General features: G+C 55.0%; 1 protein-coding gene across 1 annotated transcript; it reads right to left on the bottom strand.

The window, feature by feature from the left end:
* Positions 1-968: 968 nt before the first annotated feature.
* Positions 969-22323, bottom strand: Irs2 (insulin receptor substrate 2). Its single transcript, XM_090341885.1, has 2 exons — positions 18215-22323; positions 969-1984 (listed from the first exon to the last, which is right to left on the bottom strand). Exons 1-2 carry the CDS (start codon positions 22047-22049, stop codon positions 1980-1982), a joined length of 3840 nt encoding a protein of 1279 aa, XP_090198011.1. The 5' UTR covers positions 22050-22323; the 3' UTR covers positions 969-1979.
* Positions 22324-23334: the final 1011 nt, after the last annotated feature.

Here is a 23334-nt window from a genome sequence, read left to right as displayed (position 1 = left end):
AAGACCCAATATACAGTGTGAAGTTTTAGCAAACATAACATTTATACATTTTGGTTCATTTCTGTAAACTAAATTAAAAATGTAAATATTGCATATGCCTTTTATTTCGTTTTGAAATGTACAGGATAGAGGAAAATTCAGTATAGCATCGGTGTGTTCAGGCGCAGTAGGGACACGAGCCCTCTGTGTCCAGTGGAAACCTGCAGGTCCACACACTGCAACCAGAAAGCCCTGTGCTGAGTTCAGTCTTCTGCACCTGGACAGCCACACAGCAGGTACCGCCCACCGATTCCTACTGTCCCACAATGCAACAGAACTTCAGACTTTATACATCTGAATAAAGCATAGCATACACTGCAATTGACCTTCAAACTGACAGGGTATGTATGGCCTGCGCACTGCTACGCTGTGTCATCTCAGAAAAGCCAAACCTCAAAGCTCGGGATCACTTTACATTCAACTTTGTCTTGCAATACAATCCTCTGTTCTAAGAGTTCACACAGAAGCAGGAAGACTTTTGCATTGCCATTACATATATATATTTTTTAAGACATTTGAATTTTTTGGTCTTCCTCTAGAAAGTCTCATTTCATTAATGCATTATTCTATAGTGATATATCTCTATATATTTATATATATTTTCAACAACAGCAAAACCAATAATTAAAGGAAAAAAAAACACAACAACTCAATCTCCAGGCATCAGTGCAGCCTCTAGGGGACTGTCAGGCAGACAGGCACTGGGGCAGGGTGCCTCCTGGTGTATCAGGAGCGGCAGGCTGGCAGATGCTCTGCAGGGAAGCTCAGCAGTCCTGGTGACAGCTACAAGATCAAGATCCTTAAAACACTGAGCACGGAGCAAGGGAGCCTCAGCTTCTCTCCTCGTTTCTCTAATGGCAGAATGGCTGGAATGACTCTTTTCATCCTCCCTCCCCCCTCCCGCCCTTCCTCTCTCTCTCTCTCTCTCTCTCTCTCTCTCTCTCTCTCTCTCTCTCTCTCTCTCTCTCTCTCTCTCTCCCTCCCTCCCTCTCTGTTTAGGGCAGCCTTATTGACCAACAAAATACCATTATGTGAAAGGTAATACATTTAAAACCAGCTGAGCTGCGAGCATGCCTACGTGAGTTTTTGGTTACAGAAATGCAGATCCAGATGCAGGACAGCAGAGACGTCTGAGCTCTTGGATAGGAGAAAAGGCGTTTGTGATTTGAAGTACCTACACAAACGTCTACACGGAGAAGGTTCAACAAGCCAGTCAAAGTCACAAAGAGGTAAGTCACCCCCCTCCCAGCCCCCACCCAGACCCATAAAGTTGATGATTTTCAAAAGCAGGTTGCTTCGGTTACACTGAATAATCATTACAATCCATCTTCCAAGTCCAATCCCAGATTTCACTCGGTGGAGAAACGTCAGTCCCACACTGGGCTCTGTATACACGTAAACATGGCGGGTCCTGGCTAGACTTCACCTCTTCCTGGGCACTGGAGGCGGCCCCGCTGTGCCCAACCTGCAATCCAGCTTCACCTTGAACTGAGGTAGGACTGTGGTAGCTTTGAATGTAAGCCAGTCGATACCAGATGTTACCACTCTAGTGGGTGTTAGAGAATCTCCCAGCATGCTGAGGGATACATCCCGCTTTGTAAAAATGAGAGGAGGAGGAGGGGATTACGACACTGGCCACGACTTGAGGCCAATGGAAACATCAAATTTGCTGGAGAAGAACTTCTGCTAATTCAGTTATAAAACAAAACAAAGTGCAACACACACAGCACAATATGAATGCCCCACAGAAGAACAAGCGAGGGAGGCAGGCAGGTGATTGTGGTGTCAGGTCCTCGTCTAACACGGTTCACAGATGTTTCAAGGGTAGAACTACTCGGGTGGGAATGAGATGTGAAAGCAGCTTTGGGTCGGAGGCATGCTGAGCATCTCCTCGGAGCAGAATTTTCCACCTTGTGGTGCAGTAGAGGTCCACGAGGGCTTCACTCTGAAAGAGAGAGCAGAGATCTCAGCCATGACTACCAGAACAAAGCAAACTCCACAGCTCTGTTTAAGAACCCGGGCCCATGCAGGGTCTGGCTCCTTCCCTACAAGGAGGTGCTCTGAGAAGTGAACATGTCCCCCTGCTTCAGGGAACAGGAAAACACGGTTGGTAATGGTGATGGGCCCGTGGCCACACTCGGCCTAAAGCTGGTAAATTTTCTTCCCTGGTGGATGTACCTGTAATGCTAAACACTATCCCAGCCCTCAACACCTTCCCTCAGTGCCTTCCTCACCTGGCCGATTCATGCCACTTTCTTTGTGGATCCAATGCCTTTTCTGTCCATCCTGAGTTCAGACTCTGATTCCATGCCTCAAGCCCTGTTACTCTTGTCATTTTGAAATAGTCTTTTTTTCCCCAGGATAGCCTGGGACAGGGATCTCCCTATTTCTGTTTTCTTTTTTTTTTTTTTTTTGGTGGGCCATGGGGCTTGACACTCTGGGCCTGGGTGTTGTCTTTGAGCTCTTCAGCTCAAGGCTACCACCCCCCCCCCTTGAGCCAAGCCCCACTTCCCATTTTCTAGAGGTTAAGAGTCTCAGGTCCTTTTGTGCCTGCGCTGGCTTTGAACCTTGATCCTCAGATCTCAGCCTCCTGAGTAGCTAGGATGACAGACGGGAGCCACTCCTCCCAGCGTATCCTCCTACCCTTCTACTTCCCATAACTAGGGTATTTCTTTTGAGATGTAACTGAAGAAACTTTTTGCACCAAGGATTGACTGGAACCATGATTCTCCTGCTCTTAAGTGCCCCATGCAATGGGGTGACATGCACATACCAGAGACCAGCTACTGGCTGAGATGGGGACTGACTCTGCACTACAGTCTTCCCAAACTTCACTTTCTGAATATAGTGCTCAGATTACAGGTAGAAAATGCTGTGTCCAACGCAAAACTTTCAAGTTTTAAGCAGTAGTCCTGAGCAAGGAAAGACCCAACAAGCGATAAGGACATCATTCACTCCTACATTTGCTCATTCAAAGGCCTTTCAACAACTTAGATTTAGAGAAAAGAAAACTGACTCAAAGCACGCCTGTTCGGGACCGCAGCCCCCAGAAAGGATGCAGGACAGCATACATCCTCCTGCACACACAGGCATCAGATGTGACCCACCAGGTCACAGCAGGCCTAGTGCCTGCAGACCGCCTGCTGTGAGGGGAGAGGGCGAGACCCAGGTCTCTTGACGTTTGCTATTCCCTGGCATTCTGCAGAGGCGCCAGTTTAGGATGGTCTGAGGCACCTGCTAAGACCCCACAACTAACCCGGCAGAACCAACGCCACGAGCAAAAACAAAGCCAGGGGAAGCTCGCTGGATGGGGCCAGACACAGGTCCTCATGAAGACAGAGGTGGGAGGAGCAGACACTGCTTAAAACTTCTTTGTTGATGTTTTCTCACAGAGAGAAGGCCCTAAGTCAGAAGGCTCTGACTGACATTCACAGTAGCTTTCCTCAGTGTGAGCTGGTGTCTCTTAAGCTGAGTTCCAGGCCTAGTTCATGCTGCACAAGAAAAGGAGTGTTTTCTACCACCCTGACATCCTCAGCCTTAAATGTTTATGCTTCCTGAAGCTGAGCTTATAGCACACATTTATTTATCCATTCTCTGTCCATTCCACAAAAGCAGCAGGTGAGTGGTGTACAGCCGTTGCTTGTATGTGCTTGGGAAGGAAGGCAGCCTTTGAACTCAGGTGCTGCCCAGACACTGGAAGAGACTTGTGCACATGGATTCACAGGTCCACTCCCACAGCTGCTGATCCTGAGACTCAAAGCAGTGGGGCCGGGATTACAATCACTCCCCAAGAAGCGTCTCTGCCTCAGACATGGCTCTGTGAAGCTCCCAGAGTTTCTGGAGCAGCAAGAACTTGTGGCAAAAGAAGTTGTCCGTGCATCCCCCCGGGGATGCAGGTCCCAGTCAATAACCATAATCCCCAGAAACCAGTTACAACCCCACCAGCCCATGCAAATGAGCACATGCCCCACCCCAGGCTTCACCCACTGGCTCTACTCCCAAAAAGAAGGGAGGAGGGACAAAAAGCTGAGGCACTGTTAGGAACAAGTAGAAAAGCTCCCGACAATGCCCAGAGGAAGTGTCAGAATACTGAGACATCACAGCACCACAACCACAATTACGTTGGGGGAAAACCCAAGCAAATACCAAGGCCAGATTGTGTCAGCAATACACACAGCAAATCTGTTCCAGCAAATAAGGCCAGGCGTCACTGTGGCAGTCATTCTGACTCACTCCTGTGTTTTCATTATGGTTTTCTCAATTTGTGTTTGTACACGTTTGAATTCAAGCTTATATTCCAGTGTTCACAACACAGTCCGCAGGCCTGAGGTTCTCTTCAGACTCCTGCCTGGCACCACCCCAGAGATAGCCCCACCCCCCAGCTTTGGCAGAGCTGGAGGAGGGCAGTGTAGCTCTTGGGAGGTAAATTCAGAGAGTGCTGTGTGTCCACACACGAGGACATCTTTGAGTTAGCAATGCAGAAAGATTCTGCTTTTCATGACAAAGACAAAGATAAGCTGGAGAAATAAACCCTGGGGTAAATGCAAAACTATTTCTAAAGCCACCTCAGGGCCCAGTTTAGACCTTTCAGGTTAAACATAGAATTGGGAGGGGAAATAAAAGTTCAGTCACAGGAGGAATTCCTTGAAAAGTAAAGCTGATAATGTAGTATCTCCTTACTTCACTGGACATGAAAAGCTCTTGTAAGAAGGGGAAAATAAGTACGGCTGAGTGTGATAACAAGTAAGCCAGAGATTCTAAGAAAAACGGTCATTCAACTTTCTTTTAAACTGGAGAAAAGTGCCTTGAAAAGAAAGCACAGGAGAGTGAGGAAGCAGTGACCATGGGGACGGGCGCATGTACACGCTCCCGGGAGAGACTTGTACAGCAGGCCGCCACCCCTCCCTGCCCACACTGAGAACCACTCCACTCCAAATACCTGCTATTAGAAATTCCCTAGCGTCGAGTTGAAACTTGTTAATGACACAACCTGGGACAGGATGAGACAATCTCATTTTCTCTTAGGCTGAATGAGTAAGGGGTATTTGTGCCTTTAATATCTATTGAATCCTCTGTGTGAGACCCAGTGACTGGTTCCCAGACCAGAAACCACTGGCTTCAATGTCCTCTCTACACCTCAATCTCATCAGCAGGCTCTGCCCAGTCCACAGCCCTGGAGAGTGGACAGCTGCCCTTTCATGGAAGCCATGTCTGGGTTTGCTCTCTGACCTCTCCTCCCTTCTTGCAGGAGAAAAATGAGGAGATGGTGTGTGCTTCCTTCCCCCGACACACCTGGGGCAAGCTGATGCCCTGGGCTCATTGCTAGACTTCGCTGAACAGTGGAGAACAGCTGCTCAGCTCTTGTGACCACCGTGGGAGACAGGAGGGTGTGCTGGGAGTTAGTGTGGAAAATCTTCCTTTCCTTTCCTTTTCTCCCTTGTCCCAAGTCCTGGGGCTTGAACTTGGGGCCTGAGCGCTGTCCTTGGACGTTCTCTAGGCCAGAGCTCTATCACTTGAGCCACTGCAACACTTCCAGCTTTTTTCTATGTATGTGGTACCGAGGAATCGAACACTGGTCTTTGTGCATGCTAGGCAAGCACTCTACCACTAGGCCAACTCCCAGCCCCTATCATTTGCTTTTTGTAAAATATAAACAAACAAATGTCACTATGTAATATATAATGCCATGTTGGAGAACAAGCATTAGGGGAACCCAAAGGTAGTTAAAAGCCACCGTCAAGTGGATTCATGAAGCCACAGACTTTAGTTTTGTGACAAGTGCAGCTAAAATGCCTAAAACCACCCAAGTCCCTGGTGTGGCTGTACTCAAACTTCCAGATCTGTGCCTGTGACTCCCACCCCTGCCAGTCCACCCAAGGTGACGTCTTCCTCTTCTCTTCCCAATCCATCCTAGGTGACTTCCTCCCGCCTGCTCGCTCCTCACCACCAACCCAGAAGAACCTGTTCTACTCTTCATCTTTAGGTATCTGATCTTTTTTTCTTTTTTTTTTTTTTTGAAGAATCCAGGTGCTACTCTCTTAAAACTCTCCTCAAAGGACACCACAAATAATAACCTGGTATTTGATCCTGCTTCGTAAGTGACACTGTGTGTTGTGTGAATGCTTTAGAGACATCTTCTTTGCTAAAACGAGTCTGGCCATGCTTTCCTGATCTCTGTGCCCCCAGCACCTGGCACCATGGCATTAGTCTTAAACAAAGCTAAGTCCCAGTTTACACTGGAGTAAACACCCCATGTGGTGTCTAGGAAGGGGAAGCTGAACACAAGCTGAACACAACTTCCAAACATGGAAGCCTTTTCCTCTTACAGAGGTCAGCCAAAGCAGAGCCAAATCTAGCCTGCAGCCTGTTCTTACAAATAAAGTTTTATTGGAAAACAGCCATCGTCATCTACTCCCGCAGCTTTGAATATAGCTAGGTAGCTCCGACAGACACTGCGTAACAATGAAGCCCCAGACACTTATCATCTGAGCCTTGACAGGTAGTCTGGCAGCCGAGATGGGTGATTTGTCAAAATTAAGACTGTATGTTTCCATCTGTGTCACACCTGGGTCTAACTGATATCCTTCGGAAAATATCTGCAAGCCTACGTACTTCAGAAAGGCGATAACATCTACCAACACCATGCGATCCTGTTACAGACACTCCTGAGGTCCGAGGAGGAGGACATGGAGGAGGAGGAGGAGGAGGAGGAGGAGGAGGAGGAGGAGGAGGAGGAGGAGGACATGGAGGAGGGATGGTGTGGAGAAGGAGTCCACACCTCGGGCTCCTCGGCTCTGCTTAGCACTCCAAGACACCAACCAGCACCGCACACATCCCCTCTGGTCCCCCCTCCGCGCAGTGCAGCTGCACACATCAGCTCAGAAATTCACGACCGGGTCAAGTGAACACGATGCTAAGTGCTATCCTTCAGCTGGAGTAAGAACGTGGGAGCAAGCAATATAATTTACATTAAAATTCCCAACGACCTATAACCAATGTAATTATTTTCTCACACCCAACACATTTTTTTGCAAGTATGGTTTATAAGCACGTAAATGGTAAGTCCTAGACTTACAATGTTAGTATTTTGAAATGGTAAAACCTGGTCTTGTATTTCTCCTGTCATTCTAAAAAAAAAAAAAAAATACGGGAATAAGCATTTAAATTAGATCCATCTCCAAATGGCTTAGATTTCAGTTTGTTTTGTTTTTGTACTGGGACTGGAGCTTGCAGGCCCCACATTCTTGTGTGGCTTTTTCCCCCCCGAGGTGGGTGTTCTACCACTTGAGCTATACCTCCACTTCTGGCTTTTTGGCTGGTTACGTGGAAATAAGTCGCACAGACTTTTCTGGCCTACAACTGGCTTTCAACTGTGATCCTCAGATCTCAGCAGGGGGACCAGGCACTGGTACCTGGTGAATGGTGTTTTCACTCTAGGACATCAGTGATATTGAAGCTATGAGTATATATTGATTATGAAGATTTATTATTTGACTCATACATAGTAGCTACCTCCGATCTAAAACCTAATACTTCTTATGCTAGAGGTGATGATTTTGGTAAACAGGAGGGGTTTATGTTTGTGGAGTTCCTTTTACTGTACCTGAGCCTCTTTCCTGAGAATACTCACACAGCTCTGGAGGTAAATTCTCAATAGTTTAAGAGTATCTATAAACAAGAGGTCAGCGGCCTTGTCTCCTTGGGAGGACTTGATGACTGAAGTGTGGGGAAGTCTAGTGCAAGAAAGGTCACCCATGGCTGCCCCCTGGAAGTGCCAGGGTGACGCAGTGCAACCTAGCCAACACCCTAGAACCACCTGCCTCCCATGTGGGCTTGTGTGAAAGACTCGGATGGAGCTGGAGCCCTGGGACCTGGGACCACACCACCAGTCCCACAAGTCCTGCCCCCAAGAGAACAGGGACATTCTCTCCCCTGCCTGAATCCCCCCAGTTGGGGCACAGTAAAATTACAGAATGAGATTCTAAGTGTAAAACTCAATCACCACAGACAAATTACACATGGGTGGCAATTCACACATAAAGCAGCGCATACTACCAGCGTGACTCATGCCCAGTGTCCTTGGCTTCTTCCTGCACCTTCAAACGCTGTTACGTGCAGCCACATGTTGGGCTCTGAACTACAAAGCTTTCTGGAGACCAGCCGAGCCCTCTGCTGGCGCCCTGGCCACAGGTGTCCAAGTACACCGGCTGTCATGGCCCCATCTCTCCCAACTACAGCGCGATGACATCACCTGACTAACCAGTGGCCAAGAAGCCCTGGCATAATTAACTCCGAACTGGAAGCTGCAAAGGCAGCAGGCTCCTTGCCCCTCTCCTGGTACCCAGATGGCAGCTATGAGTGCGGGGAGGGTTCAGTCCTGACCACCTGCACAGCCAGTGGCCTGCTGAGGGGAGCCAGGAGTAGGCACGAGTGGGCTCCATGTGTGGTGAGGATGCCACAACCATTCTGCACGCTATGCCCCCTCCCAAGAGGGCAGCTGCTCCCCCGAAGCTCCACCCTGGAAGCAAATCTGACTGCCAGGAACTTTCTGGAGCGTCATTTTGTATACTCAGTGTGCATGAAAGTGTGAGTAGCGACTGTATCTCCTTGAGTTTTGGTCTATAACTCTACTAGGAGCTATAAACCTACATGTCTGTCTGCTCTTTACCCAAGGCTGGGCTGGATGCCGTGGCACAGGATATCCTGAACAGAGGAAGGCAGGAAAGTCGGGGCAGTCAAAGGCAGCCAGGAGACCTCAGGGTGGGAGAGGGGGCTCACAAACCCACAGGCCTGGGTGCCACCATGTGCCATGAGGTAAGGGAAGACGGAGGCTGTGAGATAAGAGAGGAGGCCTCCACGAAGCGGTGCCCATCTCCACCCGGAACAGGTGGGGAGCCTGAGTGGCTGGGCATCCTGCCCAAGGCCTGCGCTATGCCCGGGCCGCCCTGCCTCACCTCGCTCCCTCTCCAGGGCCGACCAGGATACTCAGAAGACTCTTCTCTGGGGCAGTGCTGCGTGGGGCAATGCTCCAAAGACCCCACTACATTTCCTCTCTGCCCCTGCACCTGGACCAGCATCAGGGACTCCCTGTATACCGATGTAGGATGTCAACTGCACTGCACTGTTTCCCTCCATCAGCAGAGGACCGATGAATTCTGGGTACTCAGGGAACCACAAGTCAACACTCCTAGCCTGAATTCTAGAACTCAGGACACCAAGGAAATCACAGGTATTTACTGCAGTGATTATGTACGTGGAACCAAGACCATATACTGCCAGCACTGCTGATTAACAAAGCTACAGGTGGTATCCCAGGAGTACTAACGCAGGGAGAGCTGGCACCATGCTATCTTTAAAAAAGAATCACTTGTCAAAATCCCAAAAGTGTTTGCAAATGTGTTATTTCTGTATCTAGTATCGCATCCCAGTTCATTAAAGTTTGAACTTTAATTTTGGGACTATACTGGGGTTTGAACTCAGGGCCTCCTGCTCTTGCCTGGCGTTTCTGTTTCACTCAAGGCTGGCACTCTAACACTTGAACCACAACTCCACTTTCAGCTTTTTGCTGGAAATAAGTTTCAATGGCATTTCTACAGCTCCCAGATTTCAGCCTCCTGAGTAGCCTGGATTAGAGCCATGAGCCACCAGTACCTGGCTTCATTTTTTTTTTTTTTTTTGCCTGCCCTGTGAGCTCAGTTCCTTTTCTGAGTTACTTCTCCTTCCCTTTTGGAAGGGCTGTGGCCCTGGCATCTGCTAAAACATACACACTTCTCTGGAGGGGGCTGTGCATCCCATGCTACCTGACAATGGGGCTCAAGTGCTTCCTACAAGTTTCACCAAATCAATTTGGCAAAGGTAACTGGAAGGGTGCGTGGATTTACTCTGCTCCAGATGTAAATGTCAGGTCCTAGTTTAGGTAGGAAAGAAGAGAGGAAAAAGGAATGCCTCCTGTCAACTCAGAAAAAACAGAAGGTGCTGGGCTCAGGAGCCTGTCACTGGGGAGGAGTGCCACAGTAGAAGCTGGAGGCTCTTCTCCAGGCCTTCCTGGGGGGGGGGGGGGTCGCAGCACCTCCATTCCTCATCTCCAAACAAGCTGTGGGCACAGCGTAATCCCCTCCCCGTCTAATCGGACTCAAGTTCAGTTTCCAAAGCATCGTTTGTGTAGGTTTTAAGTTTAGGAAGGATGTCTTGGTCTGTTTCCAAGACTTGCCTCCTGGGTTCACAGTTCTCCTATTTACCCATCCATCAGGGGAAGCCCAAGGCCTGAGGGACTGAGTGAGATCTGGATGCGGCCAGGCTAGGGACCAGCATGGTCACACCTGGAAACTCACAGCACCACCAACATCAGCCCATCTTCAGTCCACAGCCTCAGGCCCCCTACAGAGTCAGGTATCCAGAGGACTCAGCAGCTGGCACAGGAGGGTGTGCTGAGGAGCGGAAGACCTCTGCTCCCTTAATTCCAATTCGTTTTCTCAATAAACCCCATTATTCAAGGAGGGGGGCAGCTGAGCCTGACACTGTCCTGCAGAGGGAGAAGCTCCCCGGTGCCTCACCCAGCAGCAGATCCCTGCTTTGCCCTGCACGGGTGGGAGGGGAGGCTCCTCCTCCAGAGCTCAGGTGGCTGGCTGCACTCACAGCTCACCACAGCAGGAGACCCTGGGCTGCCACCTTCTAGAAAAACAGCACACTTCAGTGATAGCCATTGTTGGTCAAGCAACCCATCACATGCCAGGCACACACTCACCTGCTGTGTGCTTTAAAGCACGGCACATCCTATGAGTTTTATCTTTGTTCAAGCATTCCTGTGGAAATGGGTTTCTAGTCACATTAAAAAAAAAAAATGGGACAGAAGAGAGTCACTTGGTCCAACTAAGTTTGCATGGAACCATTTCTTTTACGTACATAACCAGTGAGACGACTTTTCCTCTCAATTAAAATGTCAAAGGATCTTTAGAAAGGGGGTGGGGAGCTGGTCTTCTCTGAAGATAGCACGCAGTAACAACTGATGACTTATTTGGTCCTTAGGCAGATTCTAAATTGGTTAGTTCTCAGATAAGCTTGCCACTAAGTAGGTGAATGCCTCCTGTTGCACTAATGGACTTGTGTGTGATGAGGAGTGAGAGGCTCTCCCACCCACCAAGACCCAGGAGGCAGCCACAACATAGGGGACCTGTGCCTTTCCAGCTCAACTACCTCAAAACTGTCCCCCTTTAAAAAAGCAGGTGACCAAGAGTCCTCCTAACTCCTCCACCCTCTGCTGCCTTTCACCCCGGGATCCCATGCAGAAGCCCCCTTCCTTTCCAAGATGGACGCCCACGTCCTGCTGGGCTCGTTCCCTTCTGCTTGACTTCCACAGAGCCTTCTCAACTGCTTCCCGGAGAAGGGCAGGCTCTGTCCTGAGGGAGCAGGCTGCATCCTGGAGAAGAGTCAGCCAGGGTCACAGAAGACTCAAGAGCTCTCTGCAACTCTTCTCACAATATTTACAAACAACTCTACCCTCATGACATTGCTGACCTTGAATAAGACACCAAGTTCCTGGGCCTCTGTTTTCACAACCTTAAAATAAGCAAGGTACATTATGTCAGTGCCTCCAGCCCCATCATGCCCTCAAGTGCCCTGGCGTGTGTTTGTTAGTATTTTTCAGATTGTCACCACACCGAGTTGGATGAGTTTTAATGGACTTAGGGTGGGGGCATCTTGCCAAATGTCCAGTGTGCTTTACTAAAATTTATTTTACAACAGCTAGAGAACTAGAAGACACGGCTCTGTAGACCCAGAGTTCTGGGAAGCAGGGCTGGTCCCTCACCAACCTCAGTCATGAAGTCGGAATTTCACTAGCAAAACAGAAGCCCTGGAGGTAACAGAAAATCCTAAGCTCTGCTCACTGGCAGGCGTAAAACTGGTTATGAAACCGAGGGCTTTCCTACGATGCCACCTTTCCTCGGACGCACAGGTCCTCAGCAGGTCCTCCTGTCACTGTGGTCTGCACTCATCCCAGGGCTCACTGTGACACGAAAGAAGCCAGCACTCCCCCTGCTCAGTGACCTCTCTGAGATAAAGAGTCCTCCCCAAAATGGGAAGTCAGCTGGTTCTGCTCACATCGTAAGTTGTTTTGTAATCACGTTTAGAAATATCTTCACACCATGAAGAAAGGCAAAGAACCTTCCGAATTTTACCCAAGTTCTTTGTGCAATGGAATCACGTTTCATTACAGACCCAAAGACTGGCTCGATGGCACCCAACTTCAACGATTCTTTCAAAACTGTTAACCAGGCACCAAGTTTCAGGATTGTTAGTGGCACATTTTGGTGGCTAAAGATGACCTAATTTAAGTCCAGAGTTCATAGAGAGGGGGCATTTCATAGTCACAAGTATTCAATGTTGAGTTGCACATTCTCCCACACAAAAGCACGAACTGTTCTTAACTCAAGCACATGGATTTTAAGGTAACAAAATCATATCGTAATAACTATTTTTATGCTTTGAGAAACCCAGAACTTAATGTAGCATAAAAATTCACTCAAGTATAAGTACCAGTTTCATATAAATAGATCACTTATCTAACTGTAAAATCATAATTATGCTTGAGATATAGTATCAAGTTTCAAATGGGTCACAAAATCCATCATTAGTTTTTGAGTTTCATTTATAAGGAAAAACATTTTTGCCTCTTGGACTGTGAGTGAATGAAACACACACATACACACACACAAGAATGCATATACACCCTACCATCCTCAAGCCAAGGGCTGGTTCTTCTTGTTTATAATCCAAGCTACTCAGAAACTGAAATTGGGATCATGGGTTGAGGCAAAAAAAAAAAAAAAGTTCTCAACAGAAATAGCCAGGTTGAAGGTAAAAGGCCAGCAGTGACCTGAACAGGACCCTATCTCGAAATTAAACAGAACAAAAATGGCTAGAAGTGTAGCTCAGCAGTCCAAACCCTAAATGCTGTGCTCATGCATGCGTGCACACACACAATAATACACAGATGCACACACAGGGTACACCCCATCAGCGTCAATACTCTTTATACATGAACACCAAAGACCCAGCACTGACACAGCACCTGCATGTAACCATTTATCTTTAAAGTCTGTCCATAGAGCAAAACATTGGAACAAGTATTCCAAATTTCAGCAACAAACATTTCATAAAACTTCAAGCAAAAGTATGGACTACGGCCTAAGAAAGGAATAGAAAGTTTAAAGACTCAGTGTCCAAAGTAACCATGTTTCTTTTGCACACTTAGTATCATTCTAGCCTAGCAAAGAAACCTGGGGTACTAAGCTGGCTATTTTACCATTTGGCACACAGCTTGTAAGTTTTAATCCACTTCCACCTCAGCAGTCATTTAAGAAGTAAGACCAGCAGGCACAGACCTATCTGGCATCGTTTACACTATTTACAGGGTGAGCTCCTGGCACAGGCACATCCCGCCGAGCCTTCCCTGCCCAACCTCCACTGGGGCTGCTTATCTCAGTGCACGTTCCATGCCAGTCCTGGTCGCTGTCCTGAAAGACACTGGGTAACCCTCAGCCACCACTAACCTCCATTCTTTCTCCCGCCCAACCTCCAGAAACCAAGCAGCAGTATGCAGGCCAGTATCCTCTACCCTCACGACAAATACACACACAAACCACAAAAAATTGACACCAGGCCCAGGTAGAGAAAATGTTTCTCACTGAACCTGGTCAGTCCCCTCACCTAAAGATGCAAATTTTACTGTGCTAATGAAAATGTGTTGCCAGCATCTACAGAAATGTCTGTTTTACTCCTGCTGGTCTACAGACACAACTTGCAGAGACGTCCGCCCTCTCCCCGCCATGACCCCAGAGGGGCTAACTGGGCTGGGCTCGGCTGCCCTCTCCCAATTTCCCGCTCTGGACTTGGCAAAGCAGATAAGAGTAAAGTTACATTTCCCCTTCAGTTTTTAAGGTGAAATGAGAACACTGGATTCTGCTACCCTACAAACAAAACAAAACAAGACAAAAAAGGCTTTCCACTTGCCAGATCTGATACCACACGTTACCTTGCTCCTGGAACTGGGCTTGCACAGAACTGCAGTTAGTGGGAATTTTAACAGAAAGCCATTATACCCATGCTGTCATTAAGACTTCTGCCAGCCCTTCTCTTCTCAAAAAAGAGCGCCATTATAACACAGATCCTGCTAAAGAAAACCCAACACTATCTACCAAAATTCCTCTTTGGGGGTAGAAGAACAAAACAGCTAAACATGTTCCTTCTCTATTTTGACAACCAAACGGCTCAGTGCTACAACACAAAACTATGCTGTGACCCTTTGGTGAAGACAGAGTGGAACCAACCCCAGACAACAAAGCCAGGGAAGTTCAGGGCTCTGCCACCCTTTTATCCTGCTCTTCTCCAGTAAGCCTCACCCAGGTTTTCCTAAATGTATGCTCCGATTATATATTCTGATCTTGTCAAGAGCTCTCCAACAGGCAACAAATCCTCAAAGGGAATCCAAAATGGGCTTTGAATATGGGTCAGGAACCAGGCACTGTTTTCCTGCATTGTTATTCTACTACGTAATGTAAAACACTACTTTGTTACTTTCCAGAGTTTTCAATGAACAGATCTTGTTTTGTTTTGTTTTATTTTGTTGGCTGGTGACCAAACCCAGAGCCTTTCACATGTGCAAAGAATCTACCACTCTGCCAGGCCTACACCTAGCTCTATGAAGAAACCTGAGGCTAACTGGGGGGAGGGGGGAGGCTTGGGGAAGCAGGGGGCACAACCATTCCCACTAAGCTTGAAGGTTCGTGCAGAGCAGTGCAAAGGTTAGCATTTCAGGGGGTACAGGTGTTGGCCTCATCTGCTGCCCCCAGAACTGTCTTCAGCTCAGCATCAGAGCCTAACTGTTGTCAGACACATCTGGTGCTTAGGACCTCCACTCTCTCTCAAGGGGCTCTAGGGACAGGACGAGAGAAGGGTTAGAATCACCCCACTTCACAGAAATCCAGAAGCAGGGGAGGAGCAGCTTGCCCAGTCACAGCCTCGAGAGCAGCAGCCAGGAACCTGGCTGTCTGGCGCCACGCACTCTGCCTCTTCCGTCTCTGAAGTACTATTTTCGTCAAGGTTTCTCTTTCAATAAAGGAAAGAGAACGAGCCACGTGACTTTCATTCAGGAAAGCCTGTGTGTTTTCTCAAGCACCCTGGCTGTCTCCTGGGGCACGGGGAGGGGGAAGGCGGGGACAGCCCTGCACCAAGTTTCCAGCCACCCAGCCAGGGGCAGCTCCCAAAGCAAGCCAGGAGGCCATGCAGTGCCCGGAGCTCACCAGGCTTCTCTGAGCACACAGTCTCTACAGCTTTGAGAGGCAATACTTTCCAGATAAGAATTCCAATACTGACTCTTCCTTTGGAAACACTTAATTTCAGACTCTTTTTACACTAAGATATGAGTGGATAGTCCTTTTTTATATCAAGCAAAATTTAAAAACAGATACTTTTTGTAGTTCCTATCTAATCTGTTTGCTACACACAAATAAACCAATTTTAGAATAAAAAGCCCATTAGTAAGGATAAACTAACATAATGTTTTCAGGAACCATATCAACCTAGAATCTTCATGAAAAAATAAAAGTAATTTTAAGGAGGTGCTTTCAAACACAAGACATTCAATAACATTATTTTTAGTTTCTAAACCACCACAAAATCCTACAGATTGATCAGGATTTTCTATACACAGATACATGAAACACATGACCAATAAGATAGTAAGCATAAATTGATTACTCTGGACTACACATGGATGTAAGCACACATATGTACACCATATGTATACACATACAATCAAGGTGTGCTGGCTTTCCAATTGGCACTGTTTTCCTTTCCAATTCTGCTATAATTGGGCAAACACTAAACCTTCCTCCCCCCAATTCTGCTTCCCAGGCATTGACAAGGTTTGATCTGGGGCTGATTTGGCTGCAAATGTCTAGGAGTTAGGGCAAAACAAAGCCCATTTCTTGCTACCCTCTCCCCCCCGCCACAAAGCACTTTAAGTTGGACTTTATAAAATCAGTTTCCCCCAAGGACACTCATCTATGGAAAACTTTTAATAGGTAAGCCCAGCAAATAGAATTTCTACCTGCATGTCAATGTTCAGAGTTTCTAAATGTCCTCTTTGGCTCAAGAGAAAAGAACATTCCATCAGCTCCCTTTCTCCTGTTCTCTGAAGTCATTTTCTAGAAACCCAATTTGATCTACATGTCTTCTTTTCAACATGTGTTGGCACGAGACAAATCTTTTCAATTTAGCTTAGTCTTTCTTCTTCTCATAAGGCTATTTACCATAGATAATAACCCCAAAAAAGCAGCCAGCAACTAAAACGACCTCTCTTCAGCATGGAACACGCAAGCCAACTGCTGTCTAGACTTTAGAAGTGTGAATTCCATAGTGGAGGGCAACTGTATGCCTATGGAGAAACCTTACGTAGGACAAAGTCAAGACCAGAATCCTCACTGTTCTACAAAAAGCCATCTACAATGGAATTCTTCGCTGAGACACAGTGGTTCAGAGGCCTTGAGTCCTATTACGTTTGTGGGCTGGGTTGTAGCCTAGCTTCCACTGGAGAAGTCACACTCCTGCCCCATGGCCCCCTCAGCCCAGTGAGTTCCAGCTGTCCCTTCATCAAGACAGAAAGGTGCTCCAGTCTCAAGGTGCTCCAGTCTCAGCCTGCACCTCTGATGAGAAGCAGAGAAACTTGGCTCATCCCATCCCACCGTGATGCATGCCCACGTGGACACACCACAGATGTGTGTATATATGTGTGTGTGGGGCACACATGCGCAAGCTCTCGCGTTCCTTCCCCCTCCTGGTCCACGCTGCTCTGTTTACACCGCCCGTGGCCTGGATGGCAGCTAGCCCTTTAACTCCTTGGCACCCCGGCAATTCTAACGTGACTCCAAGCAAAGTGACCTTCAGCTGAATTTCCCTGATGAGAACACTGCAACAACCTCTAAGGCCCTAAATCTGATCATTCCATCTGACTTCTCCTCTGCCACGCTACAGTCTTAATAAAAATGAAATAGAACAAAGGGCACGCTGCCTGCATTTTAGATCATCTAAGCTGGACTTCAGAGGCATTAATCGGGTGTGCTCAATTTACAAACAAAAGGCATATGGAACCGCAGGACATCCCATCATCCCTTCTGTCACTCAGTGCTCCCTTCAGACCAGCAGACAGCACAGCATCTACCAGTACCAGTGACAGGGAACCATTCCCACAGCCTGGCCTGCAAACACCTGGGAGCCCCAGCTACAGAACTCACAACCCCCCAGCTCCTCCTTCCTCCCCATACACTCCACTCTCAGTGCGGGGCAGCCAGAAGGGCCGGCCAGTTGCAGAAAGAGCACACACGTCTCTGGTTGCTCATGGACAGTTAATGGGATAGTTGCAGCACCAAGCAGCCTCCTGTCCTAACTGTTCTTGGAAAAGCCTGTGGCTCTGTCTTAGCTCTGCTTCTTGATCCTGAAACCTGGCTGCACGTTTAAACCACCAGGCTACCGTGAGAAACACCAGCTCATGATGAACTGTCACAGGGTCTGCGCTTCTGAAAGGGCTGCCCTGGTGTCTCCGCACAGAACCAAAGGAATTAGAGACGGCACGCTCCAGGACGCACGCCTCGAATCCCTGCACTGGGGAGGCTGAGGCAGGAAGATGGAGAATTTGAAGACAGCTTGACACGTTTAAAAATGTGTTCCCCCTCTGGGCCCTCCAGGTGTGAACCACCCGGGGGCCACACACTCGTACAGCCCCCGGCGCCCGGCGGACGCACGACCAGACGCACCAAGGGCTCTCCGGGACCTCCTGGCTCACCAGCGACGTCCTGGGTTCAGCCAAGGCACAAGAGGAAGAAGCTGGTTCCTTCGGGTCCTTTCCTAGCAGCCCCTAACTGTCCCCGTCTGGACAGGCTTCACCGTGGAGCTCTGCCGGGCCTACCTGGTGATTCCTTAGTGCCAAGAGGTGGGGACACGAGAAGGCTGCGTCTGCCGCCTCGGGGAGGGCGTCACCTCAACCTCCAGGCCACCCCGATGTCCCCACGAGCTCTTTGGGGGCCCGAGCCCTGGCGCTCGGGACCAGGTCCCCCCCCCCCCCGTGCCCGCCCGCCCTCCGCCGCCGCCTGGCCCGGCCCGGGGTCGGGGGCCTCCTCACCTTTCACGGCCGTGGCCTCCTTCAAGTGGTGGGACAGGAAGTCGATGCTGGCGTAGGCGCTGGCCCCGGGCAGGCCGCCCGGGCCGGGGCCGCCGCCGCCCACGGCGCTCAGGAGGCCCCCGAGGCTCCGGGTGCGGCCCCAGCTCTTGTCTCCGGGCGGTGGCGGCGGCAGGAGCCCCGGCTCATCCCTCACGTCGATGGCGATGTAGTTGAGGCTGCTCTGGAAGCCGGCCGAGGCCTCTCTGCGTAAGGGGCAGCCAGTCCCGACCCCGGCCTGCGCCGGGGTCCACGGCCGGGCCTGCGGAGCCGCCGGCCCCGGGCCCGGGGGAGGCGCATCGCCCGCGCCCGCCGCGCCCTCGCCGCCCTTCCGCAGGGACACGTTCTCCACCGAGGCCGAGTTGTGGCGCCTGGGCGCGTGCGCGAAGGACGGGGACACCGGGGTGACGGTGGTGGTGGAGGAGAAGGTCTCGGAGCTGTGGCGGCGGCGGCCGCCCTGCGGGTCGGCGCGGATGACCTTGGCGCCGCGGTGCGGGTCGGCGGCGGCGGGCGGGTTGGCCTGCAGCAGGGCCTCGACGCCCGACAGCTGCTCCATCAGGCTCAGCCGCTTCAGGCCCGACGTGGGGCTGCTCACACGGCCGCCCTCCGGCTTGGCGGGGGCGGCGATGGGCTGCGGCGGGGTGGCGGCCACGCCGAAGGCCATCTCGGTGTAGTCGCCGCCGTGGTCGCCGGGCTCGGGGGGCTCGGCGCCCGGGGCGCTGGCGGAGGCCGGCGGCGGAGGCCGGCGGTAGAGCTCCCCGGGCGGCGGCGGAGGCGGCGGCGGCGGCTGCGGGGCCGACGGGGAGGCCGGGGGCCGGGGCGGCAGGGGTGGGCAGGGGGAGGCGGCCTCCGGGGACAGCAGGGCGTCCCCGCCGCGGGCGCCGCCGAAGTCCAGGTTCATGTAGTCGGAGAGCGGGGACCGCTGCCGGCTCTCGCTGCTGGTGCCCGGGGTGGCCGAGCCCAGGGAGGAGGAGGCCGGGCTGCCCGCCGACAGCAGCGAGCAGGACGAGGCGGCCGAGGCCAGGCGCGGCGGCGCGGGCGGGGACAGGCGCGGGCCCCCCTCGCCGAAGTCGATGTTGACGTACTCGCCGGGGCTGCGCGGCTCGGGCGGCGGGTCCTCGCGCATGCTGGGCAGCGTCCGCAGCCCCTCGAGGGACAGGCGCGTGGGCCGCACCGCCCGGGCGCGCGGGCTGGGCAGGGCCTCGGGGCGGCCGGCGGGCCTGGCGGGCGGGGGCGCGGCCGGGGCGGCGCGGGGCCGCGGCCTCTGCTCCTCCTCCGCGAGCCGCCCCGCGGGGGAGCTCATGAGCACGTACTGGTCGCCGTCGCCGCCGCAGGCGCACGCGGGGCCCCTGTGGGCGCGGGGCAGGGAGCCGTAGACGAAGCCGGCGGGCGCGGCGCGGGGCGCCTCCTCGAAGAAGTCGGGCGGCGTGCCGGCGGGGCCCGCCTCGCTGGGGGACATGTTGAGGTAGTCCCCGTCGGGCAGCAGCTTGGGCTCGGCGCTCTCCGAGGGCAGCCGCGCCCCGCACCACATGCGCATGTACCCGCTGTCGTCCGGCGAGCTCTCGGCCGCCGGGGAGCCCGCCTTGCCGCCTCCGCCCCCGAGGAAGGCGCGGCCGGCGGCCTGGACGCGCAGGGGCCCGGCGGCGCCCGCGGGGGGCGGCGCGGCGGCGCCCGCGGAGGCGGGGCCAGCGCGGGGCTGCAGGATCTGCTTGGGGGCCGACACGCTGGTGGGGCTCATGGGCATGTAGTCGTCGCCCCGGCCGCCCAGCCTGCCGACCCCCGGGAGCGCGGCGGGCCCCAGCAGCGCGGCGCCCGGGGTCATGGGCATGTAGCCGTCGTCCGCCCCCAGGTGGCTGCCGGAGCCGCGGTGGGACCCGATCTCGATGTCCCCGTAGTCCTCGGGGTAGGGATGGTAGGCCAGCCGCGGCGAGGACACCGGGAAGGGCGGGCAGAGGCGGCCGGAGCTGTCGGAGAAGGTGGCCCGCATCAGGGTATACTCGTCCAGGGAGGCGGAGGAGGGCTGCGGCGCGGGCCGCTGCCGGGCGGGCGTGGTCAGCGAGTAGGTCCTCTTCCTCAGCCCGCGGTCCGGGTCGGCCCCGTCCCCCGACACCCGGCGGTAGGGGCGGCCGCAGGGCCCCGGCGCCCGGTCCATGCTCATGTACCCGCACAGCTCGCCCGCGCTGCCGTCCCGGGCGGGCGGCGTCTCTGCGATCGACTCCGGCGTGTCGCTGCGGCGGCTGCACGGGGCTCGGGGGTCACCGGGGCTGGAGCCGTACTCGTCCAGGGACATGAAGCCCGGGTCGCTGGGGGAGCCCGAGGCGGAGGCGCTGCCGCTGGAGGGGCGCTGGCCGGGGGGCAGGTGCAGCGGGTGCGGCAGGGGCGGGTGCGGGCCCGGGGGCGGCGGGTAGGAGCCCGAGCCGTGCCCGCTGCTGGACGACAGGCTGCCGGGGCTGGTGGCGGCGGGGGGCGAGCGCGCCACGGGCATGGACATGGAGCGGCTGTGCTGCAGCGCGCCCCCTGCCGGCACCGGCGCCGCCCGGCCCGCGCGCCCGCCGCCGCCGCAGCCGCCGCTCAGGGTGTGCGAGCGGCTCAGGGGCGCGCGCACCGGCCCGGGGCTCAGCGGGCTCCCGGCCACCGACACCGGTCTGCCCGCCGCCGCCCCCCCAGCCCCGGCCCCCGCCGCCGCCGCCGCCCCGCCGTCGCCCTCGCTGGCCGTGCGGACCCGGCAGGAGCCGCATTTGGCGGCGGGAGGGGTGGCGGCCAGGCTGTCGGTGCGCGAGCGCCGCACCAGGCCGGTCTGGCTGGGCGGCAGGTTGACCAGGTGGTGGTGCCGGCGCGCGCCGGGGACGCTGATCGGGTGCGTGGCGGACGACCCCGACGACTGGCTCTTGCTGCGCGGCCGGAACTCGAAAAGCTCCTTGAGCGCCTTCATGGCCTCCAGGATGGTCTCGTGGATGTTCTGCGCCACCACCGAGTCGTCAGCCTGCATCCACAGCTCCCCGGGGCCCGTGACCGCCGAGCGCCCCACCTCGATGAAAAAGAAGCTGTCCGAGTGTCCGCAGCGGCGGATGTTCATCAGCTGCAGCGTCACCGACGGCTGCTCGCAGTTGAGCTTCACGAAGCCGATGGTGCGCGCGGACAGGCACAGGCGGTACACGCCCGTCAGGTTCTTGCTCTGGCCCAGGCCCTTGGGCTTCAGGTTCACCTGCCACACCTCGCGGTAGGCGGCCGTGGCGGGCGCGATGAGGCCGTAGTTGTCGTCGCCGGCCACCGCGCCGGCAGAGCCGCCCAGGGCGCCGGGCAGGGAGGCACTGCAGGAGCCGGCGCTGGCCGCGTCGCCGGCGCCCGCGCGGCCCTCGCTGACCAGGTCGGTGAGCGCGCGGTACCAGCCCTCCTGCTCCTGCTCGTTCTCGGCGGCCACGGCGAAGTACTCGTCCTTGGTGTAGAGGGCGATCAGGTACTTGTGCTTGGCGTCGGCGCGCTTGTTGATGTTCAGACAACAATCCAGCGCGATCACCCGCTTCGGGGCGCCCGCCTTGCTCCGCCACTTCTTTTCGCTCTCGTAGTACTCGAGCCGCGGGGGCTGCGGCGCCGACCCCCCGCCCGCCGAGGCCGGGGCCTCGTCGCCGCCCGCACCGGGGCCGCGCAGCACGAAGAAGCGCTTGTGGCCGTGCTTCTGCTTGCGCAGGTAGCCGCACTTGCGCACGCTCTGGTTGTTGTTGTTGTTGTTGTTGTGGTTGAGGTTCGGGCCGTCGCCGCCCGCCGGCCCGGGGGACCCGGGCAGCGGAGGGCTCGCCATCGCCGGCCGCTCAGGCCGCGCCGCCCGGGCCGGCCCGGCGAGGCTGGCGGAGGGCGGAGGGGCGCGGGCGGGGGCGGCTTCCCCGCCACCCGTCGCCCGCCCGGCCCGCTCGGCCGAGCACGCGTCCCTCCGGGCCCCGGCGGTGGGGAGGGGTCGGAGCGGGCCCGCGCGGCTCGGTGGCGCAGCGCGCTCCGCGGGTCCCGAGGATGCCGGGAGCGGGCGGTGGCCGCCCCCCGGCCGGGTCCGCCCGCGATCGCTGCCTCGGCGCCGGGGGACTCGCTAGCTGGGCCGAGAGTCGGGGTCTCCGAGCTGCGGGGCCGAGCCTAGGGCGCGCGCCGCCGCACCGGTGCTGTCGCCGCGCCGCGCGGAGAGAGGACGAGGCGCGCTCGGACGCTCGGGGTCTGCGCCGCCGCCGCCGCCGGGGCCGCCGCCGCTCCCAACGGCGACCTGGGCTCGTCGCGGTCCCCGCCGCACAGTGAGTAACACATCGCGCACCGAGTGACTGAACTAAGAAGAGCAAAACAACATGTGACTCGGCGTTACGCAGGCACACACGGCGCGGACGCCCCGCCCCGCCGCCCCGCATTGGCGCCGCGGCCCCGGACGGACGGCGCGCGCCGCCAATGGGCGCGGCGCTCGGGGGAGGCGGGCCCGGCGCCCCCGCCCCGCCCCCTCCCCGGGGCCGTGTTTCCCGCCGTCCCCTCCCCCTCCGCGGAGGCCCGGGCCCGGCACGGCGGGGGCCGGGCGGGCTTCATTAATCAGGGGCTCGTTGTGGATGCGGGCGGCGGAGATGCCACCCAGGGCGGGAAAAGGGGCGCGGAGGAGGGGCGGGGGCGGACCCAGCCCGGAGGGCCCTTCCCTCCCTCCTTTGACTCAATTAATTGGGCTCTCGGCTTCCGCCGAGGAGGAGGGGGCGCGGGAAGGAGACCGGCGGGGCGGGGGCTGGCGGAGATCCGGGGTCCTGGGGCGCCCGGGGGGTCGGGGCCAGGAGGGGGCGGCGCGGGCCCTCCTCGCCCCACGCCGGCCGTCTCAAGGTCTCGGAAGGGGCGGTGGGCTGGGTCGCCCCCCGCCCGCCCTCCCCACTGCGGCGAGCGGGTCCCGCGCCGGGCTCGGGGGGCGCGCGCCCCGCCTGCGGCGGCTCCGCACTGGGCGGTGCCCGCCGCCGGGCCCGCGGAGGTGGCGGGCGCGCGGACCCGGTTGTTTACGAGCATCTGCGGAGCCGCCCGCGAGCTCCGGGTCGGGTCCCCGCCCCGTGCCTTCTGCAGGGACCCGACCCGGGGCGCGA

This window comes from Megascapheus bottae, chromosome 11 (assembly GCF_031878675.1).
Source record: "Megascapheus bottae isolate mThoBot1 chromosome 11, mThoBot2.hap1, whole genome shotgun sequence".
Classification (NCBI taxonomy): domain Eukaryota; kingdom Metazoa; phylum Chordata; class Mammalia; order Rodentia; family Geomyidae; genus Megascapheus; species Megascapheus bottae.
This window is presented reverse-complemented; position numbering and strand designations above follow the sequence as displayed.